General features: G+C 31.5%; 1 protein-coding gene across 5 annotated transcripts in view; it reads left to right on the plus strand.

The window, feature by feature from the left end:
* LOC118192081 (uncharacterized) overlaps positions 1–15,440 on the plus strand; it is a 177,589-nt gene extending 162,149 nt beyond the window's left edge. For all 5 annotated transcript variants that reach the window (XM_085806738.1, XM_085806737.1, XM_035362982.2 and 2 more), the window contains exons 22-25: positions 2,006–2,149; positions 4,543–4,632; positions 10,293–10,341; positions 14,535–15,440. In XM_085806738.1, coding sequence (XP_085662864.1) covers positions 2,006–2,149; positions 4,543–4,632; positions 10,293–10,341; positions 14,535–14,656 — 405 coding nt within the window. In that variant the 3' untranslated portion in view covers positions 14,657–15,440. The remainder of the gene's footprint in view (positions 1–2,005; positions 2,150–4,542; positions 4,633–10,292; positions 10,342–14,534) is intronic.
* The last annotated feature ends 7,450 nt before the right edge of the window (positions 15,441–22,890 follow it).

The raw sequence follows: 22,890 nt of genomic DNA on the forward strand, positions 1-22,890 counted from the left end.
AAGAACAGAAATTAACTTAAAGCCATGAATTATTAAAAGAAAAAAAATTAGTCAGTATTCTAATTAGCATTTTATATCAGTTTAATCTAATCTTCTATTGGAGTAAAAACCATTTAAAATCCGTAAAGTCTTGAATCTCAAAAATACCAAATTCAAAAGTAAAAATTTTAAGTACTCAAAAAGTAGTTAATGTCATTGATCACAGATTAATTATCTTGTCAAGGGGAACAAACCAATCTACTCTCAATCAACAATAACACAGTTAAGTGATTGTGAACACTTTTAAAATCAACAAGTCTGTCTTTTGGGAAACAATGCAGTAGTTAATAAATGAATAAAGTAAAGTAGATTTTCAAACTATTTGAAACTTTTGATAAGTATGGCAGAGGTGTGATAAATTGTTTTGTCAAACTTTGTGAGGACTGGTAATCAAATGCTTGAAATGGAAACACTTCAGTGGTAGAGGCACTTCAAAGACGATAACATGCAAGTAACTGACAAAGCACATTCTGTCAACATTTCCAAACCACAGCCATATAGTGAACTATAACTATCATGCAAAGGTCCTGAAAATTTAAATGTATACTATCATAAGGAAGAAAAGGCCAAGTTTGCTCTGGAAACAGTAGTTTGGCTTCATGTTGCTGTTGTGACCTTATTTGAAATAAGTGGGATATAACCAAATTTAGTGCCATGCGATTTCTGAGCATTTTCAACCCTGATAAGACAACTACATAGAAAGAGATTCCCTTCAGATGAGAAAGTGAAAAATGCATGGCTGCAGTATTAAAAAGGATGCCACAAAACAGATTGTTTCATACTTTTTAATCATTTATAAAATGTTTTGAAAATATGATTCAGCGTGAATCCTATTTAGAATAAAAGGAGGAGGGCTTTAAAATAATTTGGTTTTGGATAAAAGATAGTCCTTGGATTTTAAAATTTACATGCATATTTCTTATTATCAATGTTTATATAGTGACCTCAAAATTTCAATTAATGTTATAGGGATTAATTTTGCATAGGTAGGATTTGGAAGAGCAAGTATGTGGGAAGCATATGCATTTAACTTTATTTGGATATGAAACTGATTTTTTTCTCATGGAGTTTATATAGCATTGCTAAATCTGTCAAGTCACAATAAAGAAGACTGCAAAATATTTTCTGCAATTTCGACACCGAAAATTTTTCTCCTTTTAGTTCTTCAGTGGTTAAGCTGAATATCGGAATTAAATGTTGCAAGGACTATAAACATATTTCAGTAATCAATATCTATAAAATTATCATCAGTTAGAAGCAGTTTGGATAATTGTTTAGAACAGTGGTATTAAAGTTTTATAGCAATGCGACTCCATAAAAATGTAAACAGCCCCCTTCACACCCTTCAAGAAAATTGTAACCTTAGCTAGAGCATCAGCCCTTAGTTATGCATCATCAAATGAGATTTTTATTCACTTTGTGACCCCATTTAAGTATTCAAACATGGGTTCGCAACCCATTGTTTGAATATCATTAGTTTAGAACTATCATTTGCTATCCTTAAGAAATGAGACCTGAAGGGATTTTTAATTTCAAAATTAAGTATATTTGGTATTCTTCTGAACTCAAAAAATGACAAGGACAAGACTGCCCTTACCAAAAAAGGACAGTTGGCAGACAGGTCAGTTATGTAAGAATTTAAAATTTTTGATTTCTTTAATGTGACTAAAATTATTATAGTCTCTCAAAGCTTACCATATTTGATTTATTTCTTTGGATCTGCAATCAACCATTGAAGACATATTTAATTGTTCAAATTTTTAAAAGTATGTTATATGAATCAATACACAGAATACTGCTATCTGATTAAGCTTTGAAGTATGAAATATATTTCCAGAAATTTTGGTATTTTTATTATAAATTATTTTTAAACTGTGTTCTAAATTTTATGTATTGCATGTCTTTATGTTTTGAATATGCATATTGAATAGAAAATAGATTTTAAAACATTTGTATTCTGTGTTAGAACTTGGAATACAGTACTTTGAAAGCTATTAAGGACACTTGTGCCAATATTGAAGTTTGTCTGAGAGAAGCTTACAAGCTGGTTAACAACTTTTGGATTGCCCCTTGCCCATCTGTCCAAGAATGGAATATTCTAATACAACAGGTGATTCCTCCCTTCTAAAATATAATTCAATAAGTTCTTAGCTTTAATTTATTTACTTGCTTTTAGTAAGTTTGTGCAAATTACCATGTTTATTTTTATCGTAATTTCAATTTCCATGTAAATGCTTGTAATAATGTAGTAAGCAATGTACTTTAAAGCAGGGGTTCCCAAAGTGTACGCTGTGGCGAGTAAATTGCGCTCCTGTTTACACTTTTACAGATTTTCTCTCAAAAATTGCTATCTCTTTTCAAGGGACACGTAATAAAGTTCACTAAATGGTTTGAAAAATATCTTGTGGTAGAAAATATCGAGAAATATTCATGGATCCAAAACCCTTTCCATGCTAAAGCTCCACCAGAATTCACTTCACAAGAAAAAGAGTCTCGATGAACGCTCTTGTGGCAGCAACCTTAAAACATTTTGAGAGATTTTTTTTTTTTTTTTTTTTTTTTTTTTTTTTTTTTTTTTGAGAATGATAAAAAATGAATATCCAACTCTAAGTTCAAAAACTTTAAGGATTCTCATTCGTTTTGCAACATCATATTTATGCAAAACCGGATTTTCAAGCAGTAATAAAGAACAAATATTTGTTCAAAGATTAACGTGGAAGCAAAAAATGAGAGTGGCAGTGTCTCAATATCTCTTAACTAGAATGCTATTTTATTGAGCATTTCTTATCCACAACAAGCACCCTCTTTCCACTTCAGAATGATGTGTATGTAGTTGCAATAAAGCATGCAAAATACCCATATTTCTATTAATTCCTTCTTCTTAAAGTCTTATCCATCGCTTTGTGGAGACTTTGTGAAAAGTCCTATTTCCTATTTTTCTTTAATAATAATAATAATATAATATATTTGTGTAGCAGTTCAATTTTATATGTATATGAGCCACAGATTGTGGTTGTTTTCATTTCTGTGCGTGGTCACTAGTATCAATATATGGTCGTATTTAATGAAGTGTTGTGATTTGCTATGACACAATGTAGTAAGCAGGTTGTAAAGCGCAAACCTTGTACAACACTTCGTTGAAGATGACTAGGGCACCATGACAAAATACTAAAGCTGTATGTGCGCTGCCAGCTAAAAAAGTTTGAAGCATTAAACTACAAATATCAGGCATATAAGAAAGCATGTTTCTTTTATCTTTCTACCTGTATATCATGAAATTTTTATGTTAAAACCACCTGTAATACCTCAGTTTAGATTATATTATCAAAATTACTACTGTTGTATAAAGTGATTAATTTAAAAACAGAGAAATTCAGTGGGGGGGAGCAGATGTATTTTTCATTTTCTCTTTCCAATATTAAAGTTTTTCCTATAATATATGAAATTTTTCATGTAAATATAATTAGAAAAAGAGGTAACTTTTTCTACCAAAATTACATTTTAATTTTTTTCATTATAGAATAAAAAATAGTAAAAAAAAATTTTATGTAAAAAAGCTCTTAAGTTGATTTGTGAAGATTTATTATGTAATTTGAAACATTTACACTTGGCCAGTATCACTAATTGTCATAATTAAGGATTATAATTTTAGAAGTTAGTTAAATAAATTTTTTAAAAAAAGGAAAAATATACTGCTTTGTCAAGTTTTTTTTTTTTTTTTTTTTTTTTTTTAAGTTTTGGATGATTTTTTTTAAAGAAGCCAGTTTTACTGTGTGAAAGGAGCTTTAGCAGATTGAAATTTCTTACAGGGAAAAGGGAAATTTATTATGTGGTCATAGTGAATACTCAGTATAGTAAAGTTACCAATTATAATGTTTCTATTTTATTATATAGAGCAGGCATAAAATTATAAACTAAAAATAATGTTTTAAATCATCATAGATATGCTCTGTTAATATCTATATTATATTTTGTTGTATAGATGTACATTTAATACTTTGCAGCTAAAATATTAATATTGATAGTGATAATATATTTGGAACTGAAAAATTATATATTTTTAGATATCAGTTATTTACTCATAATTTTAAGAAATGCAGCTAGTGAATTATGCAGTGAAAGAGATTGTAAGTTATCATTGAGGGCAAGTAGGTTTTTGCAGAAGGCATCATAAGCTTTTGCATAAAAATCTACTGTAGTGTAATTCTGTACTGTTCCCGAAAAGTTTTAATCAGTAATTTATTTTATATCATATATTATTTATATATTGAATATGTAAAAGTTTAGCAAAAATACGTTAATCCATTGCAAAACAAATCAGTAATTCATATTTTTATTAATAAGAGTATTTATATTTAAGTAAGTTTATTGAAAAATTCTTAATCTTTCTTGAGTTGATTTTAATAAAACTCATGTGTCGTCCTCAATCTAAATCTTTCTACTTTCTTTGCCAGCTTTTTAAATTTGTGTTTGAAACTGTACAGAAGATATTTCTTATTTCAGAATCAGGAGCAAAATGAACAACTTACAAAGCTGAAAACTTCCATGGATGAACAAGAAAAAGCCTTCAAAGATGCTTTGGAAAAATTAAAAGTAATGTGCAATTCATATTACTGCTTGTAAATTCACTTCATTTGAGATATACAAAGTCTGTAATCTGGGCGTCCATTATCCAGAATGATCTATAATCCGGACCTCAAAGTCACAAACTTTTTTTTGTGTGGGCTTTATGCATGCGTGTTTAATGTATAACGGACGGTAAAATTATCTTTACTGAGTCTAAGGCATTTCACGTTGCAGATTTGTTAGTTAATGTTGCAGATTGCGCTGTTCCTTAATCTTCTAATTGGATTCGGCTTATTATTTTTTGCAGACTGTTAGAGCAATTTTATAAAAATTAAGCTTGAACTTTCGATTATGTCAATTTGCAATTCCAATTCACCAAAAAATTTCCAATTCTGGAGCTGGCAAAGGATCTACAAAGCGAAAGCATGTTTCGATGTCCATCAAACAAAAAGTGGAATTGCTGCAAAAAATGGATAAAGGCATATCCGTCTCAAAATTATGCGAGGAGTATGATATTAGAAAGTCAATCATCAAACAATTAACGGACGGCGAAATTTGTAGTACGGTTCTAGATCCAGAAAATACCGCTTCCGACAGTGAAGAAAGTGACAGAGAGGTTATTAAAATCTAAAAAATTTCGATTGTCAAATTAGTCGGTGTTCTCGTCACAGCAATTACAGGACTTGAACAGTGGAACTTTGAACAAAAAATTATGTCTATTTATAGAATTAAAGAGAAAATATTAGCACAAAAACGAAGCAACTTAAACAACTTACATTGAAAGAAATGTTTAATAAAGTAAACAAATAAATATTAAGCTTTTTTGTGTGTGTGTGTGAATTTTGATACCCTTTAGATAATAATTGCTCTTTATTTCATAAATTACGGTTTCATATTTTTAATTGTATAATTTCTGCATGCCATCTTACTAGATTTAAATTGATGATCTATAATCCGGAAAACCCCCTAATACGAAATCGCCGAAGTCCCGACGAGTCCAGATTACAGACTTTGTACTGTACTGAAAAATACTCAATCATTTTAATATTAGGCAACATGTAGCCTTAGGAAGTTGTGCCTTTATTGGTAAACTATGCATTTCAGAAGAGAATCCATTTGCAGAGATCCATTTTCTTCAAGCAGTAAAAGTGTTGTATTATTTATGTAGTTAACAACATACTTAATAATATCATACTTACTTCTGCATTCCTCTGTCTTCTTTTTAATGCTAATTTTATTTTGCAAAAGTCAAGAAGGGGGAAAATTACACAAATAATGCAATTTTTGAAGGACTTTGTTGCAATAGAAACATAAGGAAGGAAAAGTATTCATAGGTAAATTACTAGTAATTCTCACAATTTTTTTTTTTATTAAAACAAAAAAACTGCAAATTTTTAATAAAAATACAGAGTAACATTAAAATTATGGTATATTTTCATTTCTGCTTCACTCTATCTCATATCTCACTTGCCTTTATTGTCCAGTGCTATTTAGGCTGAAATCATTTATTCCTGCTAAACTACTGTTTGTGTCATCTGCTATAGCTTGCTAGTAGTCAGCAACAAGTTCAGGCTATGTCATTTTGTTATGTCACTCACAAAGCCCTTATATGAATACTTCGCTATTTTTAAGATGCAACACAAAGTCCGAGATGTGGACTCGTCAAGACTTTGGCAATTCTGGATTTTTCTGTCTATTAGATCATCAGTTTAAATCTAGTAAGATGACATATAGAAATTATAAAATAAAAATTATGAAATAATAATATATAAATTATAAAATTAAAAATAGGAAATTTAAAATAATAAAGTATTTATGACCTTAAGGGAATCAAAATTTACAAAAGAAGCTCAGTATTAATTTGGTAGGTTTAATAAATATTTCTTTCAATGCAAGTTAAATGTTTAGAATGTTTCAGAGCAGTCAATATTTTTGTCAGTGCATCAGCAGACATTTTCTCTGTTGGCACATATTTAATGTCTATTTCATTTCTCTCAAGAGTTCTAACATATAAAGTGATGTCTAATATGTATAAGTTTTGTGTGTGAGTGGTAAACTGAGTTTTTCATAAGCTTCTGTGTACCTTTATTATCACAATATATTATAGTTGGATATCCAACATTAAAATTTAATTCTGTAAGAAAATGGTGTAAATAAATTGCTTCTTTGGTAATGTCTGAAAAACTGACGTACTCTGTGTTAGTAGTGTTGATAATGCAACAGTTTTTGCTTTCGTGATTCCCATGTTATAGGATTTCCAGCGAGTTTGAATAGGCAGCCGATATAGGATTTTCTAGTATTAACATCAGATGACCATTTGGCATTGTTATATCCCAATAAGTGTTTTTCCAGTCTTTCGAAATTTTAGACATTAATTTTTAGTTCCTTTCGAGTATCTAAGAACATGCTTTGCAACCAACCAGTGTAATTTTCCAGGATTTTTATTAAATTGGCTCAGGTGACTGATAGCATATATAATGTCTGGCCTACTAAACATGGAAAGAGACATAAGCAAACCAGTTAGACCATGATAAGGTCCATTGCTCATTTTTTCCTTTCACTTTCAGACACATTTCTTTACTTAATTTTACACTAAGGTCTAAAGGAGTTGCTACTGGTTTTGTATCTTAAACCTTTGTAAAATATTATCAACACATTTCTGCTGAGATAGTAGAATTAGTATTTACATCTTGATTAAATTCTATTCCAAGACAATAATAAAGGTTACCTAAATCTTTAACTTGAAATTCTTTAGAAAGCTAATTGTTAAATTCAGCATATATAAAATAGTTATTTGGTGTTATTATTAAGTTATCTACATGTAAAATTATAATTAACTCACCTTGAGTTCTTCTCACCTTGTAAACACACTTACCTGATTTTAATGGTTGTACAATCCAAAATTTTGAGTTTTTTGTTGAATTTTTGATACTATTGTCTTCCACTTTGTTTCAAACCACAGAGAAACTTTTGCAAAGCATAAACATAGTCAGAATTATATTGGTCTTCAAAGCCTTTAGCTTGTTCCATGAAAATGTCTTCCTTTAATCTTCGTTAACATAAGCCATTGCAGAACTTTGCATAGTCTTTGGCCAATCTTATGCATAATTTCCATTTAATGCTTCTTCTAATGTCAGATTTGTATCTTCTTTTTTAGCAATTTGTGCTTCTTCTTTTTTGTTTGTGTTTGTATTACTGTACTCCTTTTTTGATCTTCCTGGATGCCCAGTCTTGATTTTCTTTAGCTGATCTCACCCTCTTTTAATTAGCACTTCAGGTATTGCCTCAGAATCATCTTCATTATTAGATGACCCAGAAGATGCGTTTACTATATTCGAAGGGTCTTCTGATATTTCTTCAGCCAATGTTTGCTCTTGAGAGTAAACTCTTCAAAGTTTCTTCCTTCTTTCAGTTAGAAATATTTTCAAGAAATCTTCTAAATCTTTATCATAGTTAGAACAGTTTCCAAATTCATTGATAAATCTAGCATTTGGCTTATAATATTTTTTCTGGAATTTTTATTATGCAGCCTTCAGGCTTTTGATTCATTTCAATATCCTCCAAAAGTATGGTCCTCTCATTGAGAATCGAATTTCCCTTTAGACCCTTTATTATCTGTTAAACCGGTGTTGTAATTACAAACCTCTTTCCATTTCAATTAAAGTACAATTTAGCTCTCGCATTCTCTTGGAGAGTCAAGGGTACTAAGAATTCTTGTTTAATCGTGCATTTTTGAAGACATTTATTAAATTCTCCAATTCTTCTCTGTGGTATTCAAGACCATTATCAGGATTGCAATCTCTAATCATCACTAATAATAATGTCAGCATAAAAGGTTACTATGCTTTTTGATATCCAATTATTAATATTAAAAAAATGTGTAGTCACCCCTGCGGGAATAATTTCTTAAGCTGCCTTGTGTTGATAGTCAGACAGTGATGATGGAAGTATAATAAATCACAATTTGTCAGGTTGATATCAGGGATATAAATTATTCAGTAGGTGTAAAATCAAAGATGTTTTGATGCAAGATGTATACGAAGCAAAAAAAGGTGGCTATGGAGTCAAATTATTAATCATACAGATATATTCTAATAAGTGATTGTTTTACCATTACGAATCGGAACTCTCTGTATGTATCATTATGAAAAAAATATCAGATACACATGTGGAAACGGTATGGAGGTCTGTTTTGGGGATCGTTTTCGAAATCAGACATCCAAATTTCAGACTTTGTTTTGTAGTAATATGTTGCTACTGAGTGAAAAAGGAAAGGTTTGCTGTACCTTTGCAGATAGTTTGTGGGAGGTTATCTTTGTTAGTAAGACAAAAACAAACAATCACTACATGAACAAATCCATTTTAAAATCGTAGGGAGCTCGCTATCTGTTTGGAGTTCTGTCTGTATATACTGGTGTGATTTTATTGAAATTGAAAGCAGTTTCAACTCTTATTTGTGATGTCTTATAATCTTGTTCATCTTAAGTTTCTACACCTTTGAAAATTCTAAACACTATTAAAAAAAGTATTCAACTCTTACTAAATTCATATGAAAATTTAGTGTTTCTCAACAGTCTATTTTAGTTAAAGCAACAATTTTTTCTGTTCTTGGCAAACATGATTGTTTACTTATCTGGTATTCATTGGTTAATTGTAATGTAAATGTGTACTGCTCTGAAACAAAGTGATTAAGTATTTAGTTTATATAGTTTGCTTAACTTCAATTTTTAAAGTAACAGGAATCAATGCTTAAAATAATATTTGTCATAAATGATATTCATATGTTATGTAATCTAAACTGAACAATAGTATTATCTTATAATTTTCAAACTGAGCCACATTAAATTGTATAAATGACTAATTTATTTTGTGGAAAGGAAAGAATTTCTGTGTTAAAGAGCATATAAATAAAAAAAGCGGGAGACTCTTCAAAAGATACTTTTTCACCTATGAAAGGAAGACTAGAATAGGAATAGTGTGAGAATATAAAAACAAGTACCTTGAGAAATGACTAGCATTTTTTTTTTTTAAAGTATGCTTTCTCTACATGCTCAAAAGAGAATTTATTTGAGTCTAATAAAAATTGCTATCCATTACAGCAGTGGTTCTCAACCATTTTTGTCCCATTCCCCATTGCTAGAAGATTATTCCCCCCCCCCTCTAATTTTAAAAACTTAAAAAATACATATACATTTATTTAGATTATTTTTTAACATGCATTATAAATTAAATACATAAAGCATAGAAAATTTTAGTAAATGCCAAAGCTTGAATAAAACTCATTTTTTATGTTTGTCAACTAAAACACAATACTCAACAGCTAAATAAAAGTCTGATCACACTCCCTCCCTGAAATTATGAAATCTTCTTCCCCAGGAGGGCATTCCTTCCTAATTGAGGATCCTTGCACCACAAACTGTATCTGTTTAGAGGGAAGTGAAGCTGATATATGTAATAGATTGCAGTACTGATATTTTACCTTGCACATAGTAAAAATTTTCTGATCTATCCTAATTTAAGGATATATTTTATTGCTTTGGAAGATTGTTTTTTATGCAAAGGGGCTGTTTATTAATGCATTTTTAGTGATAATAGACATGGCAATTATTTATTAGCTTTTGTAAAAGTATTACATTATTGACATGCTTGAACCTGCAGTTGAAAATAATTTCTTGATTACTCTGCAGCTTGCTGAGCTCCGGAAAGAAAGTATGGAGAGGAAGATATCAAAAAAATGTAAGTGTGTAGTTTGTTTCTTCATATTTTCATATTATGTTATTAAAACTGAAATAGCTAAAAGATTATTTAAATTTCCTTTTCTGTTTTTTCATACAAATGCAATATGTTATATAGCTGATTCAGGTTTTCTTTTAAAAATAATGATGCATTTGTTTAACTAAAACTGTCTAATGCATAACCCGAAAGTACAAGGTGTGCCCATTGAACAAACTGGTTATTTTGTTAGCATTGTCTATATAAAAATATCTTGCTAAGCATGCAGTTGCAGTGATAAATCACCTACCATATTCTCCTGATTTATCAACAGTGGATTTTTCTTTTTTCAAAGCTTAAGACAACCATGAAAGAACAGAATCAAATGTTATATACGAGGCACGTCCAGAAAGTAAGTTCCGTTTCAATTTATCTCCGCTGCAGCTCTGTGATCGCTGTTCCGCACATGTACAGTAGACGCTCTGTATCAAGGAGAAGAAACGCGCGCCATTTGGAGATCGCTGTCAGTCACGTACGCTTTGTTGTGCTTGTTTACAATGTTGGTGTTGATTGAAAATCCCGCCACTTGTGAAATCAGATCTGTGATTTGTTTTCTGAATGCGAGGAAAGTGAAACCTAGTGAAATTTATCAGCAAATTTGCGATGTTTACGGACCAAAAGCGATGAGTGATTCAATGGTGAGAAGATGGGTCCGAAAGTTCAATGACGGACGTAGTGATGTGCACGATGAAGAACGAAGTGGGCGTCCATCTTTGGTTACAGAAGAACTGGTTCACGCGATTGATGACAAGATCCATGAAAACCGAAGGTTTACAATTAGTGCTCTCGCTATGGAATTTCCCCAGATTTCACGATCACTAATGCATGAAATTGTTACCGAAAAACTGAAAGTTCGTAAACTTTGCTCACGTTGGGTACCAAAGATTCTTACTGAGCAACACAAAACAAAACGGATGGGTAGTGCACTTCAGTTTTTGACCCGTTATGCTGAAAGCGGCGAAGAATTTCTGACACAGATAGTCACAGGAGATGAAACTTGGGTTTCTTACAACACCCCTGAAAGTAAGCGGCAATGAATGGAATGGAGGCATACTTCATCCCCAGCAAAGGTTAAGCCGAAGCAAATCTTGACACCTCGAAAAATGATGTGCACAGTGTTCTGGGACTGGAAAGGCATCTTACTCATTGATTTCTTACCGCGTGGTCAAACAATCAGAGCAGATGCTTATTGCAAGACACTTCGGAAATTGCACTGCGCAATACAGAATAAGTGCCGAGGATTGCTGTCAAAAGGTGTTGTTTTTCTTCACGACAACGCACGACCACACACTGCAAATGTGACGAAAAACCTCCTACAGGGATTTGGCTGGGAGGACGTATTTGACCATCCTCTGTACAGCCCTGACCTCGCTCCTAGCGACTTTCATCTGTCCTTACATCTTAAGTCTTTCCTTGGCGGTCAACACTTCAACAATGACGTCGAGCTGAAAGAAACTGTTTCCAACTGGTTGAAGACACAGGCGGCAAATTTCTACGAAGAAGGTATACAAAAACTTGTGCCACGCTATGACAAATGCCTGCAATATTTCGGCAGTTATGTGGAAAAGTAGTTTAAGAGTTGTTGAATTTTGTGCAATAAATAACTTTTCTATAGCTGTACATAATTTACTTTTATTACCAAATGGAACTTACTTTCTGGACGTACATTGTATGTTTTACGAACAGTTAGTTCCATGCCTATAAACAGTCAGGTTTCAGGTTTGCTTAAAAAGATATTTCGGGCTGTTTCATTGCAAAAGAGTTATAAAATTAACAATATATATTCAGCCATCTAGTCATTTGTTGACAGTATGGTGCATGCATAACTAAAGTTTGTTGCTGTGTTTAAAAATTGAGCTTGTTTCATAATAAAGGTGCATTTTCACACTTATAATTCTTATAAACTTTTTGTGAGCTAATGTGCATATCATTTTGAAAAAGCTGAGATTTTTCTCACAATTGCTTAAAATCTGTAAATTCATTGCATTTGAAAGAAATAATGCAAACAACGAAGTACTGTGACAATACCGATTTTTATACATTAACTATATCTTAGAAATGTATTGAAATTATTTTTATTATTTATTTTCAACTTCTGGTGTCAAAATTCCAGTTATCATAGTCTGTAGTTATTGATTTTACGTGCCTTTCCTCCTCTCAAAGTGAGGATTCTGAGAAATCTGGAATTGAAAGTATATATGCAAATTCATATGTTTAAAATTTTAAAGTAAATGGTATGTGACACTACTTATATAAGGGGGTAGGTGTGTTCTTCCTTCTGACTTTCTTTTCATTATTGATCTTCTTACTGACCTCATCCTGGTACCTTTGAAATTTGTAAAGCATCACTGAAAATGAATATTTGTATTGTATTTTGAATTCCCAAACAAGATAATTGAGTTATATTGATTATGTTACTGGATCCTTTAAATGCTAATAAATAAATAACAATAATTGCTGACAGCAAAAAAGGAGTTAAATATTTTATGTGTTATTTTGAATCTAAATTACAACTCTTAATTTCTGTGTACTGTAAGTATTTTAATAAAACAGCAACATTTAACAATCAATTGCATTTATGGGGTTCTGTTCAAATCTATATTATCTGTATCACTCATAAGATCAATGAAAAATCCAAGTTTTTTGTTTTTAAAATAGTAATATATATGAGTTTGTTATAGGAAAGGACACACAAAGTAAATATATTTTACTGTTATTTATTTTTTGAAAAATAATTTTGATAAATAAATATGACTAAGTATTATTCGAATTGAAATATATCTGGCTTACCTTTTCTACTGAGTTGTACAGCAAATGCGATTTTGAAACCGATTTTAGAGATTTATAGCACATTTATTTGAATTTTAATTCTTAACACGTTGAATGCCATGCACATTTTACGTGGTTCGACCATGGTGCCAATTCACTCTATATAAAGTTCAAAATATATAAAGTTCACTCTGAAACACACTATATAAAATTCACTCTATATAAAGTTCACTCTGAACGTTCTGAGGTAAAGCTAATTGCTGCAAATCTTAAGTGTGTTTAGTTTTCTTTCACCTCATTGCACTCCAATGGGTGAATTTTCCCGAGAATAAATGCTGCAAACTATCGTATTTCTGGGAATCTATGAAAAATGTGCTTTTATAGCTTCACCAGTCTCATCTTCAGAATGAAAGTGACACCCATCAAAATTTGTTTTTAGGCTGAAAAATAGCCAAAGGTCACACATAGCAAGGTCCGTAGAATAGGGTGGATGTTGTATCATTTTGAAGTGTTCTTTTTCTAGAAATTCGACTGTCAGTCGAATGAGAAGATACATTACATGGTGAATACATGAGTCCCCTAACATTTAAGTCTTGAAAAACTTCTGGAAAACACTTGAGTGATGTATTAGTTAGCTGTAACTGTTTTCTTTTCTTCTAACTAGATGTCTCTGATTGGTCTTGTGCTTCTGAAGAAAACAACATAGATTACTTTTTTTTATTACTTATTATTTTTTTCACCATAGTTGGTTAGAGGTCATCATGGAAAATTTCCTTTGCTCGAGTAGAGCATATAGCTGCAACATAGAGTAGGAACATTTACAACATTCTGGACAGCATATTCTGTTATCCAGAATACTTTTCTCCCTCAAGGTTTTTTGTTCAATTTTTAAACCAGACATTATTATTATTATTATTATTATTATTTGTAAGTCTGATCGGAATACTATAACCTTTTTATACCGACCTTGTTAAAAATTTGTAGCTTCACTTATGATTAATGAGCCCAAGTAGTAGCCTGAATGCTGGTAGTTCAAATTTGGATAAAATTCCTGCAAATAGTCTGCTTGAATACTGTATATGTTACATAAATGTGAACCAATTTCCATTAGAAAGTTTTTTTAAGAAGGCATACCTTCTTTGAGGTAGATAGCCCTTCTATGCATTGCCTTAATAAGTTAACTTTTGAACATTTTGATTAAAATAATAATTGAAAAATATTTCTGTATAATATGCAAATTATGTGAAGATTTTAATTACAAATTAAAGGGAAAAAATTTTATTATAATGAAATAATGAATGTTTTGTTAAAAGCTCTCTCTTTTTTAAAATAAAGTTTTAATTTTTAAAAACATTTCTGATGTCCATATGACTTTTATTTACTTGTAGTGGTGAAAACAAAAAAGATTATTCGGCAAGCTGAACTGAAATTGCTTGAAAAGCAATGCCAAAATCTTCCATTTGTGAACAAATATAATCCAGAAGAAGCTGCTTATGAAGGAACACTATGAAACTAAATTACCAGTCTTACAGTACTGTGATTGATAGTTTATCTCAGATAACAAGAGGCACAGCCTTTATTCATTCCAAAAACTCCCACTGTTTTGAAATAAAATTTGATAGTTGCTCTCTTTTGTACAAGAATTCTTTATATAGGAATGCAAATTGTGAAGTATTAGATGCATTTGCAATACACTTTTGTATTAATTATCCCTCCAAGTGGCAACAGCTTCTAAACTATTAATATATTGGTCTTATGCAACATTTAATACCCAGTTCTGTATATGTTGCTTCACTATTGTTTTAAACTTCATATATCAAGACTACTCTCTAATTTATTAAAAAATATTTTTTACAGAATAACAATGCAATTTTATGATTGGATGCACTAGCTGTGCCATTGAGAGGGTTAATTTGTAATATAAAATTAAATCAATGTATTAAGTATAAGTCATTGTGCCAAAATGCCAAAAAAAATTTGATGCCAATATTTTTCCACTATCTATGCCATTTTAAAGCTGAAGAAAATATTTTTTGGTAAATTGAACTTTTTTCTCAAGAAAGTAGCTCTTTCAAATTTATTGTTTAAATGGAATATAATTTCAAAAAAAAAAAATATTGCACAGTTTACTTATGGGAGAATGTTTTTATTGCATTTTCATATTTGTCAACTTTTTCAAGCATTTATGTATATATTATCATGTGAAAGATATGGTGTAGTATAAAGTGTATGAATGAAAAGTGTACATGGAGTCTCATTGATTACTGAGAATAAAGTAATTTTATGCATTTTAATTTCTGTTTATTTTCTTTCAGACTTGAACATAAGCATTTTTGAATTATGAATGTTATTTAGTTCTGCTATTCCCTTTTTGTTATTTACATTCATAATATGAGTTTTCACATCTAAATCATATTCTTAAATAATTTAAAAGTTTGATGTAGGAGAGTATTGGGATTAGCTTAAGGAAATTGTCTGCTCTTAATTTTATCTTATTGAATTTCACTTAAAATTTTTTCCACATAATAATAGTGTATTATTTCTGTAATGCTAAAATGAAATGAAAGAAAGCTCATTTCTAATCTAAATTGATGCATCTAGCAGGAATAGTTAAAATAAATATAACATTTAACTCTATAGAGGAGTTGAAAAGTATACTTTTTCTAACTACTTGTAAGCAAATATATTAATTCTGTTATCATATATACTACTGTCAAAATTTGAGATTTAGCATGAAAAATTGTGTTGGATAAATAAATAATCGGTCAGCTTTTAATAAGGCATAAAAGTAATTCAAGACTTACTTTGTTTATAAAATCATCTAAAATCTTATAAGAATATGAGATATATCTAAGTTATAGCGAGAGGATATTAAAGGAAAGTTAAAAAGAGAAAACATCGCATGATCCTAAGTAGCAAACTGTTTGTCAAACATAAATGCAAGTGATTTATTTTTTCTCTTCATTTACAGCTGGTTCTGAATGTATATTTTCCTATTCCAAGCGCTAAATATTAAAGCAATAAAATTAAATTTTACATTTCAGTATCAAAGATTATGAGCATTTTCAAGTTTTTATTTGTATCATGAATTTATATGTTCATTTTTTACTTAAATTTACATTTCATTTGCTGCTATGCATATATAATTAATATAATTATAGTGAACTCAGAAACTGGAGTCCCCATCTCCCCCCCCCAAAAGAGCAGGTTAAAAGTTTTCTTCTGCCAGATTTAGATCTTTAAAGATTAATAATGTATAAAAACCATAGACCAACAAAACTTTCTTCAGAACCATGATGAAAGGCATATACTGACTATGCTTTGCTGCTGACCAGTGAGGGAAGTGGGACATGAAGCTGTTAATCTATTATATTATTCCACGATAATAGACTATGGTGGCATTCACATAGCTAGTGTGTCCTTCTCCCCACACATTGCTGAATATTGGTGAAATGTATAGCAAATTTAAAAACTTGTGATGGATAAAAAATTATAAAATTTTGTCAGCAACAATTTTTAAATTTTTATGCAAATCAAACAATATTTCAGTTTTGGCATAAATTCAACTCTTTGTAATGATTTCATGTAATGATCAGTGACTTTGCTGTAGTGATGAAATATGCAGTGAAAACAAAAAAACAAACAAGCTGTGTAACCAGAAAATCTGACTTTGGGAAAATGGAAAGAATATTTTTTTTTAATCCATTAATTCATAAAAAAATATAGTCATTTCCGAAATTCTTGGAGATTGCAGGATCCAAGTCTTCCGCTCCTTCATTGTCTTGGAATGAATTAGTATTAGGAACTTTAGTTTGATCAGCTGACAGTTAAAAGAATATTTAAAAATTGAGAGGAAATATATTTTGTCTGAGTTCCAGGTAGTTATTTTTTGTTGCATTAAATTATCTTTTAGTTTCAATTGTGTAAACATAACAAGACTATAAAAAGATGCCCTTTGATTAAGAAAACAACATAAATTTGAATTATTTTAGCGTACTGAATTTTATTTTCTAATCAAATTTTTAAAATATGTATCTTTTACCTTCTTTGGATCAAATGTTTTAGGTAAATGTAATTTCTTGAATCATTAGAAATTTACTCAAGCATATCTTTTGCATCACATGAATGTGAAATATCCATGAATTCTTTGCTAACGTAGTTTAAGATCACACTGCAGATAGTTTATAAAATCAAAACTTTGCTTAGATGCATGTATTTTTCTTTTTAGCATTTTATACAGAGCATTAATTTGCAGTAAAGACAGATTCAAAATTCAAATACAGCAGTATTTCCCAATTAGAGACACTAACCAGACCAGATATTTTGTCTCTTAAACAGATATGTCCCTTCTTCAGGTGATATATATTGAGAAATGTAATTTAATTAGAAATTTAGGTTGTATCAAGCTTTAAATAAAGGATATATAGTTAAATAACATAGTCACAGGTATTTACGTGAATTTAACAGTAATAAAAAAGAAATATTCGTAACGAAAAAAGTTTAATTATTGCAAAAATGCATGAAATGAAGAGTAAAGTTTGTACTTAAAGAAATTTATTGAAAATAATCCATTATGCAAGTTTCTTTAAAATTCTGCATTGCAATTATTTTTTCCCACATGAAAATTTAAGTCGCACTGCAGTCACTAATGATCTTAAGTCCTTCACTGTATAGATCTTGACTTTCTTTGGTACCATAAATGAGTATCAAACCCTAACAGATCTGGAAAGAATTATCGCTTGGTCTGAAGTTAACTACAGAGACTTAAGAAGGTTAAAATAATCTTTAAAATATATACTTGAATAATTATTTAAAATAATACTTGAACATAAATGAATTTTTCATGCTTGACAAGATCAGTCACCACTTCTGGCAATTTAACCTAAAGTAACAGCCAAATGCAAAATAATAGTAACTGTACAACTGTCACCAACAGTTACAACGAGTTTTTTTAATTGGGAGCTGTATTTTTAGGCATCTGTGTAACTTTTAACATCTGTGTCCTCACTGCTTTCAAATCTATTTTTGTTAAAGCTTAAAGCTTGCATCATCAACTACAGTTGAAATAAAAGATTTTATGTCGTCATTGGCGTTTTCAGTACACAAGTTTTCATTAATTTCTAAATATTCTTGCATTTGAGCACTGCCACTGATTTTAACAAGTTCAAACATTTCATTTTCATTAGTAGTAGTGTCACTGAGGGCAGTCAAAACTGGAACTTCAAAGCCTGCTTTCTTAAAACACTATTGAACACAATTTTGTGACACAGATTTAACAGCATTTGTTATCCACTGAATGGCATTCTATACATTGACACATTTTGCAAGCTGATTGCTGTCTTCTCAAGCAGCTTGGCTAAGAACATGCCATAAGAATAGTTTTCTGTGAATACTTTGGTTCAACTAACTCTTAATCCAAACAATACTTTTGTCAGAAATATTTTGCCTTAAATTCTAATATTAATTAAATGGTAGTTCAGAAGAAACTGTTATTGATTTTGCTTCTGTTCAAAACTAAACAGCATCTGTCAATCAACATACCGTTGTCCTATCCAACATTCAACCCTCCTGAACATTTACTCAAAATAAAAGCATTACTTGTAGATATAAACATTGATCAGCTGAATGTTTCAATGTTACACACATATTTTCTCTTTTCCCTTCTTTTTCTTCATCTTTATGAATCATATTAACCAAGATGCTGACATCAATGCTAATGCTGAGAATAATAATTAAAGTAGCAATAAATTAAGAAGCTCGTACCTTAAAGCCCACTTATCTCTTAAAATCATAGCATTAAACAGCTCACAGAATGCAAATCATAAAAAATTACGTCATGGTAATAAGACTTATAACATCCTATTAATTGTATTATTGGAACCTTAAAATTCAGAATTTTAAATATATATAAATAACGTCTTACCCGTTTTCCAAAATAAATTTATAAAAGTTAGGATTTCATTTTAAATTATTTTACGAATCATTGTCATCCACAGCTTTATGGCAAAAACAAAGAATCATAAAATATTTTGGCTTTTGAATACTAAAATAGTAATTTTTTTTAAATAAATGTTAATGATTTTATAAACTTTGTGAATAAACATGGCAGAAGAGCAAAAAAAAAGGACCATAAATTTGAAACCATTTTTTATAATTCTAAGCAGTAACAATTTTTAAATGTGAAAATATCTGGATACTTTCATCAGTTTACATTCCAAATATAAATAGTACAGCTAATATTAAAAAAAAGCATGGCAACACTTAACTCTCTATAAATGTGAACACCGATCAGCTAGCTGTATCCATGGTTCATACATTTCTTTCTCACTGCCATATCTACACTCCATAAACTGTCCGTAAATGAAGGATAATGCCAGCTCCTGCAAATAAAGGTTCAGAAACAAACCAAACGTGACTTATTCATAAAGCCCATTTATTAAACAAAAGATAAAGAACAAGAAAGATGGTGTATGTATGATACCATTCATAAGAACTACTTCTTGCCCCCAGGAGCAATTACAAATAATATTTCCCTTACAAAACTTAACGTTACATGAGTGGTGTGATGTAACATTGTACGTCTCCCAGACGATGAATATAGACGTTCAACGCCTAGGCATGCTGATTATCAAATTATCGAGCTGATGTTGGGGAAGGTGACTCCACCCAACAAGCAAGCGCTGTTTGAAGTTCTGGTACATAAGTAGAAGGTGCTTCACTACTGAAATTCGTCGGCCAAGCATGTCTTACACATGCTGTATCGGATTCAAGTTAGGTGAGAATGCTATCCTTGTTATAGGGGTGATATCCTCAGATTGAAGGAATTCCTTTACAATGTTTGTGCAGTGAGGACGGGCGTTGTCATCCATAAACGCAAATTCTGCGCCCATGGCACCCTTAAACAAACATATATGTTGTTCCAGAATGATGTCGCGATAAATATGGCCTGTCATTGTCTGATATGAACATGCAGATCTGTTCTGGAGCCCAGTATAATTTCACCCTAAACGAGCAATCATGCACCACCGTAACGGTTTCGTTCAATCATATTGTCTTGGTGATAGCGGGCACCTGAAATTCTCCATATGCAAGTCCGACGTGAATCAGACTGCAAGCTAAACCTGGATTCGTCGGAAAACATGACACACTGTGGCGATATCCACATTGCATGTTCTCTGCTGGCAACAGAGTTGTTTAGTTGCCGTGAGTTTAACACATCTAAGAGGCCCGCTGCCATATAGAGGAATCTGTTTCAAACGTCTGTACACGGTTTGTTTTGAAATTGTGGTACCCTCGGCTGAAGATAGCTGACGAGACGGGTCTGATGCTGTGCTTCATCTGCTTCTTTTGACATTTACTGCCAATTAACGGTCATCATTAAGCGTTGTAACTCAGGACCGACCTGTACTGTAATGTCTACTGACATTTCCATCATTTTGGAATCGTTGCCAAAGCCTAAAGGTGACACTTTGGGCTAATGCAAGTTTCTCGGATACTTTCATCCGAGTACGCCCACTTCCAGGCGGCCGATATTTCTACCACGTAAAAAATCATGCACATACGTCCTCTGCATCAACTATTCGGTTGTGACACTGAACGGCTTACAGAATGCTTGTGAACAATTTTACTTCCAGATTCCGCTAGTCTCCGCGATTAACATGATAAATGCAAACAATTTTACTTCTTAACTACCATTCCTTATGTATACTTATCTTACACGCTCGTCATTGTGACGTACTATCGGCGTCATCTGCATATTCACAAAGCCTACAGACCTTTCCTTCTACTATCTGCTCTCATTGGATGAAACGTCTGTTTGTAAGGAGCGCCAAACACAGCTTGTGGACTTTCAGTACAGGGAAGAGAAACGGCATTTCTTTCATTAGATAAATTTTAATTTTATAAATGAAAGCAAAAGGGAATTATGTGGAATACGTATTAATAACCTACTGATCTTATTAATGGTTTATTCGTATTTGGTTAAAGAATGAACAGAAACTTAAAAAAAGTTCGGTAATTATTTGCGAGTAAAGTGTTTACTTGGAAATGGTATATGTACCTTTTTGTCATTTGTGTTAGGAAGAGTCTGTTGTGTAAATTTCCGTAGAACATTAATTTATGCAAGTAAAGGAATATTAAAAAAAAAAGTGTGCAATGAAAAGAAAATACATAACTTTCAAAGCACATCACCAAGCGTTATGCAAGGTCTAGATTATGAGCATCGCGGGAAACATGATATAGTAAAATAAATCGAAACGCAAAATAAACCAACCCAAAGCATTTAAGGGCGTCGAATACCTATTCTTTTTACTTAAATTATCAGTAAGTATAACTAAAATTATATTTTATTCGAGGATGCACTATTTCTACGCTAACCCTTTTTGGCACACCACGCTCACAAACAAATAGCAAAGAAGATGGAGTAAAAGTCACCCAAGCACAAGATTCTATAGAAGAAAAAGGCCTTTAGAATTTGTGAATATGCGCGTCATCTGATGGCGTCCTGTATTAATTTGCATATTATTCTTGAAGATGTGTGCGATAATTCTACAAGTGCAATTTTTACTTTAGAGTTCGCTTTCCGTGTGATTCAGAATTATTCTTAATTTGTGGACATGAGTGTAATATAAGACTGATATCTCATTAATGATTATATGAATCATTTCCATAAAAAAGCATTAAATTTTAGTTTGCTTTTAAAAAGATATATCATACTATGTAAAAAAATCTAAACTTACTTGATAACAATTTCGTTTATTTGATTATGGCAAAGAATACGAGGACTAATTTGCCTAAAAGGAAGGATGGCTTTGTGGTTCAGTGGCGTGGAGAGAAGCGGGGAAGAGGCAGTCTGCCTTGGCGGCACATTTTTAAGGGCGGAATTTTCTTGTATCAAACCTTGTCTTATAGAGGATATTAACATGGGTCGTCATGGCTGGGGAAGAATAATTAGATTCTAAATTGTTATACAGAATCAAACTGAGAAAAAAAGAGTTTTTACTGCAGATAAAGTATCGAAAGGAATCACCACGTGATTTCAACAGCTATATACTTCTGTTATAACTTTTTCATTTTGTAGAAACTTTCGAATGAAAATTACGAATATCATCTCAATTATGATCACGATGACATTAATAAAAAAGAATTCCTCATTAAGAATTACTTCAGAGTTTTACACTAATGTTGGTGAAAATTGCAACACCATGAAGGAATTATGCAGACTGAACAAAACTTACAGAAAAGTGAGGTAAGGCATGCAAATGATTGGAATTACAAAGCGATTGCGCATGCGTGGAATAAGACCCCCGACCGCTTGTTCCATATCTATAAAGGACTGCAAAGAAATCTGAAGGCCGCTGTTCTGGCAGGATACTTAGAAAAGCAGTTCACTCCTAATCAGACGCCCAGAGACCTAGAATTTGTTTGTGACATCTGTTATAAAGTTAGAGATTGGCTAAATGCCCCTACGGCAAGGAAGCAAATTAAATACATCACGCCACTGGAAATTAATAAAGTTATTGCGTGCAAGATTCCCCTGCCGCTGAATCACAGACTCCTCCGACTTCAGTGAGCACGGCAACACAGTGCGTGGCGTGCTCTGTGGCAACAAGTTGTTTTCTCAATAAATCTCGTTATGGTCTGGAGTACAATGATGGAAGAGTACGCGTCGGACGTTAAGGAACGCCTGCTCCTATACTATGTTATCCAGAGTCATACCGCGATTGCGCACAAATGTCTGGCATC

The sequence above is a fragment of the Stegodyphus dumicola genome, chromosome 12 (genome assembly GCF_044657685.1).
Source record: "Stegodyphus dumicola isolate Sdum_Otavi_A_Nest chromosome 12, ASM4465768v1".
NCBI lineage: Eukaryota > Metazoa > Arthropoda > Arachnida > Araneae > Eresidae > Stegodyphus > Stegodyphus dumicola.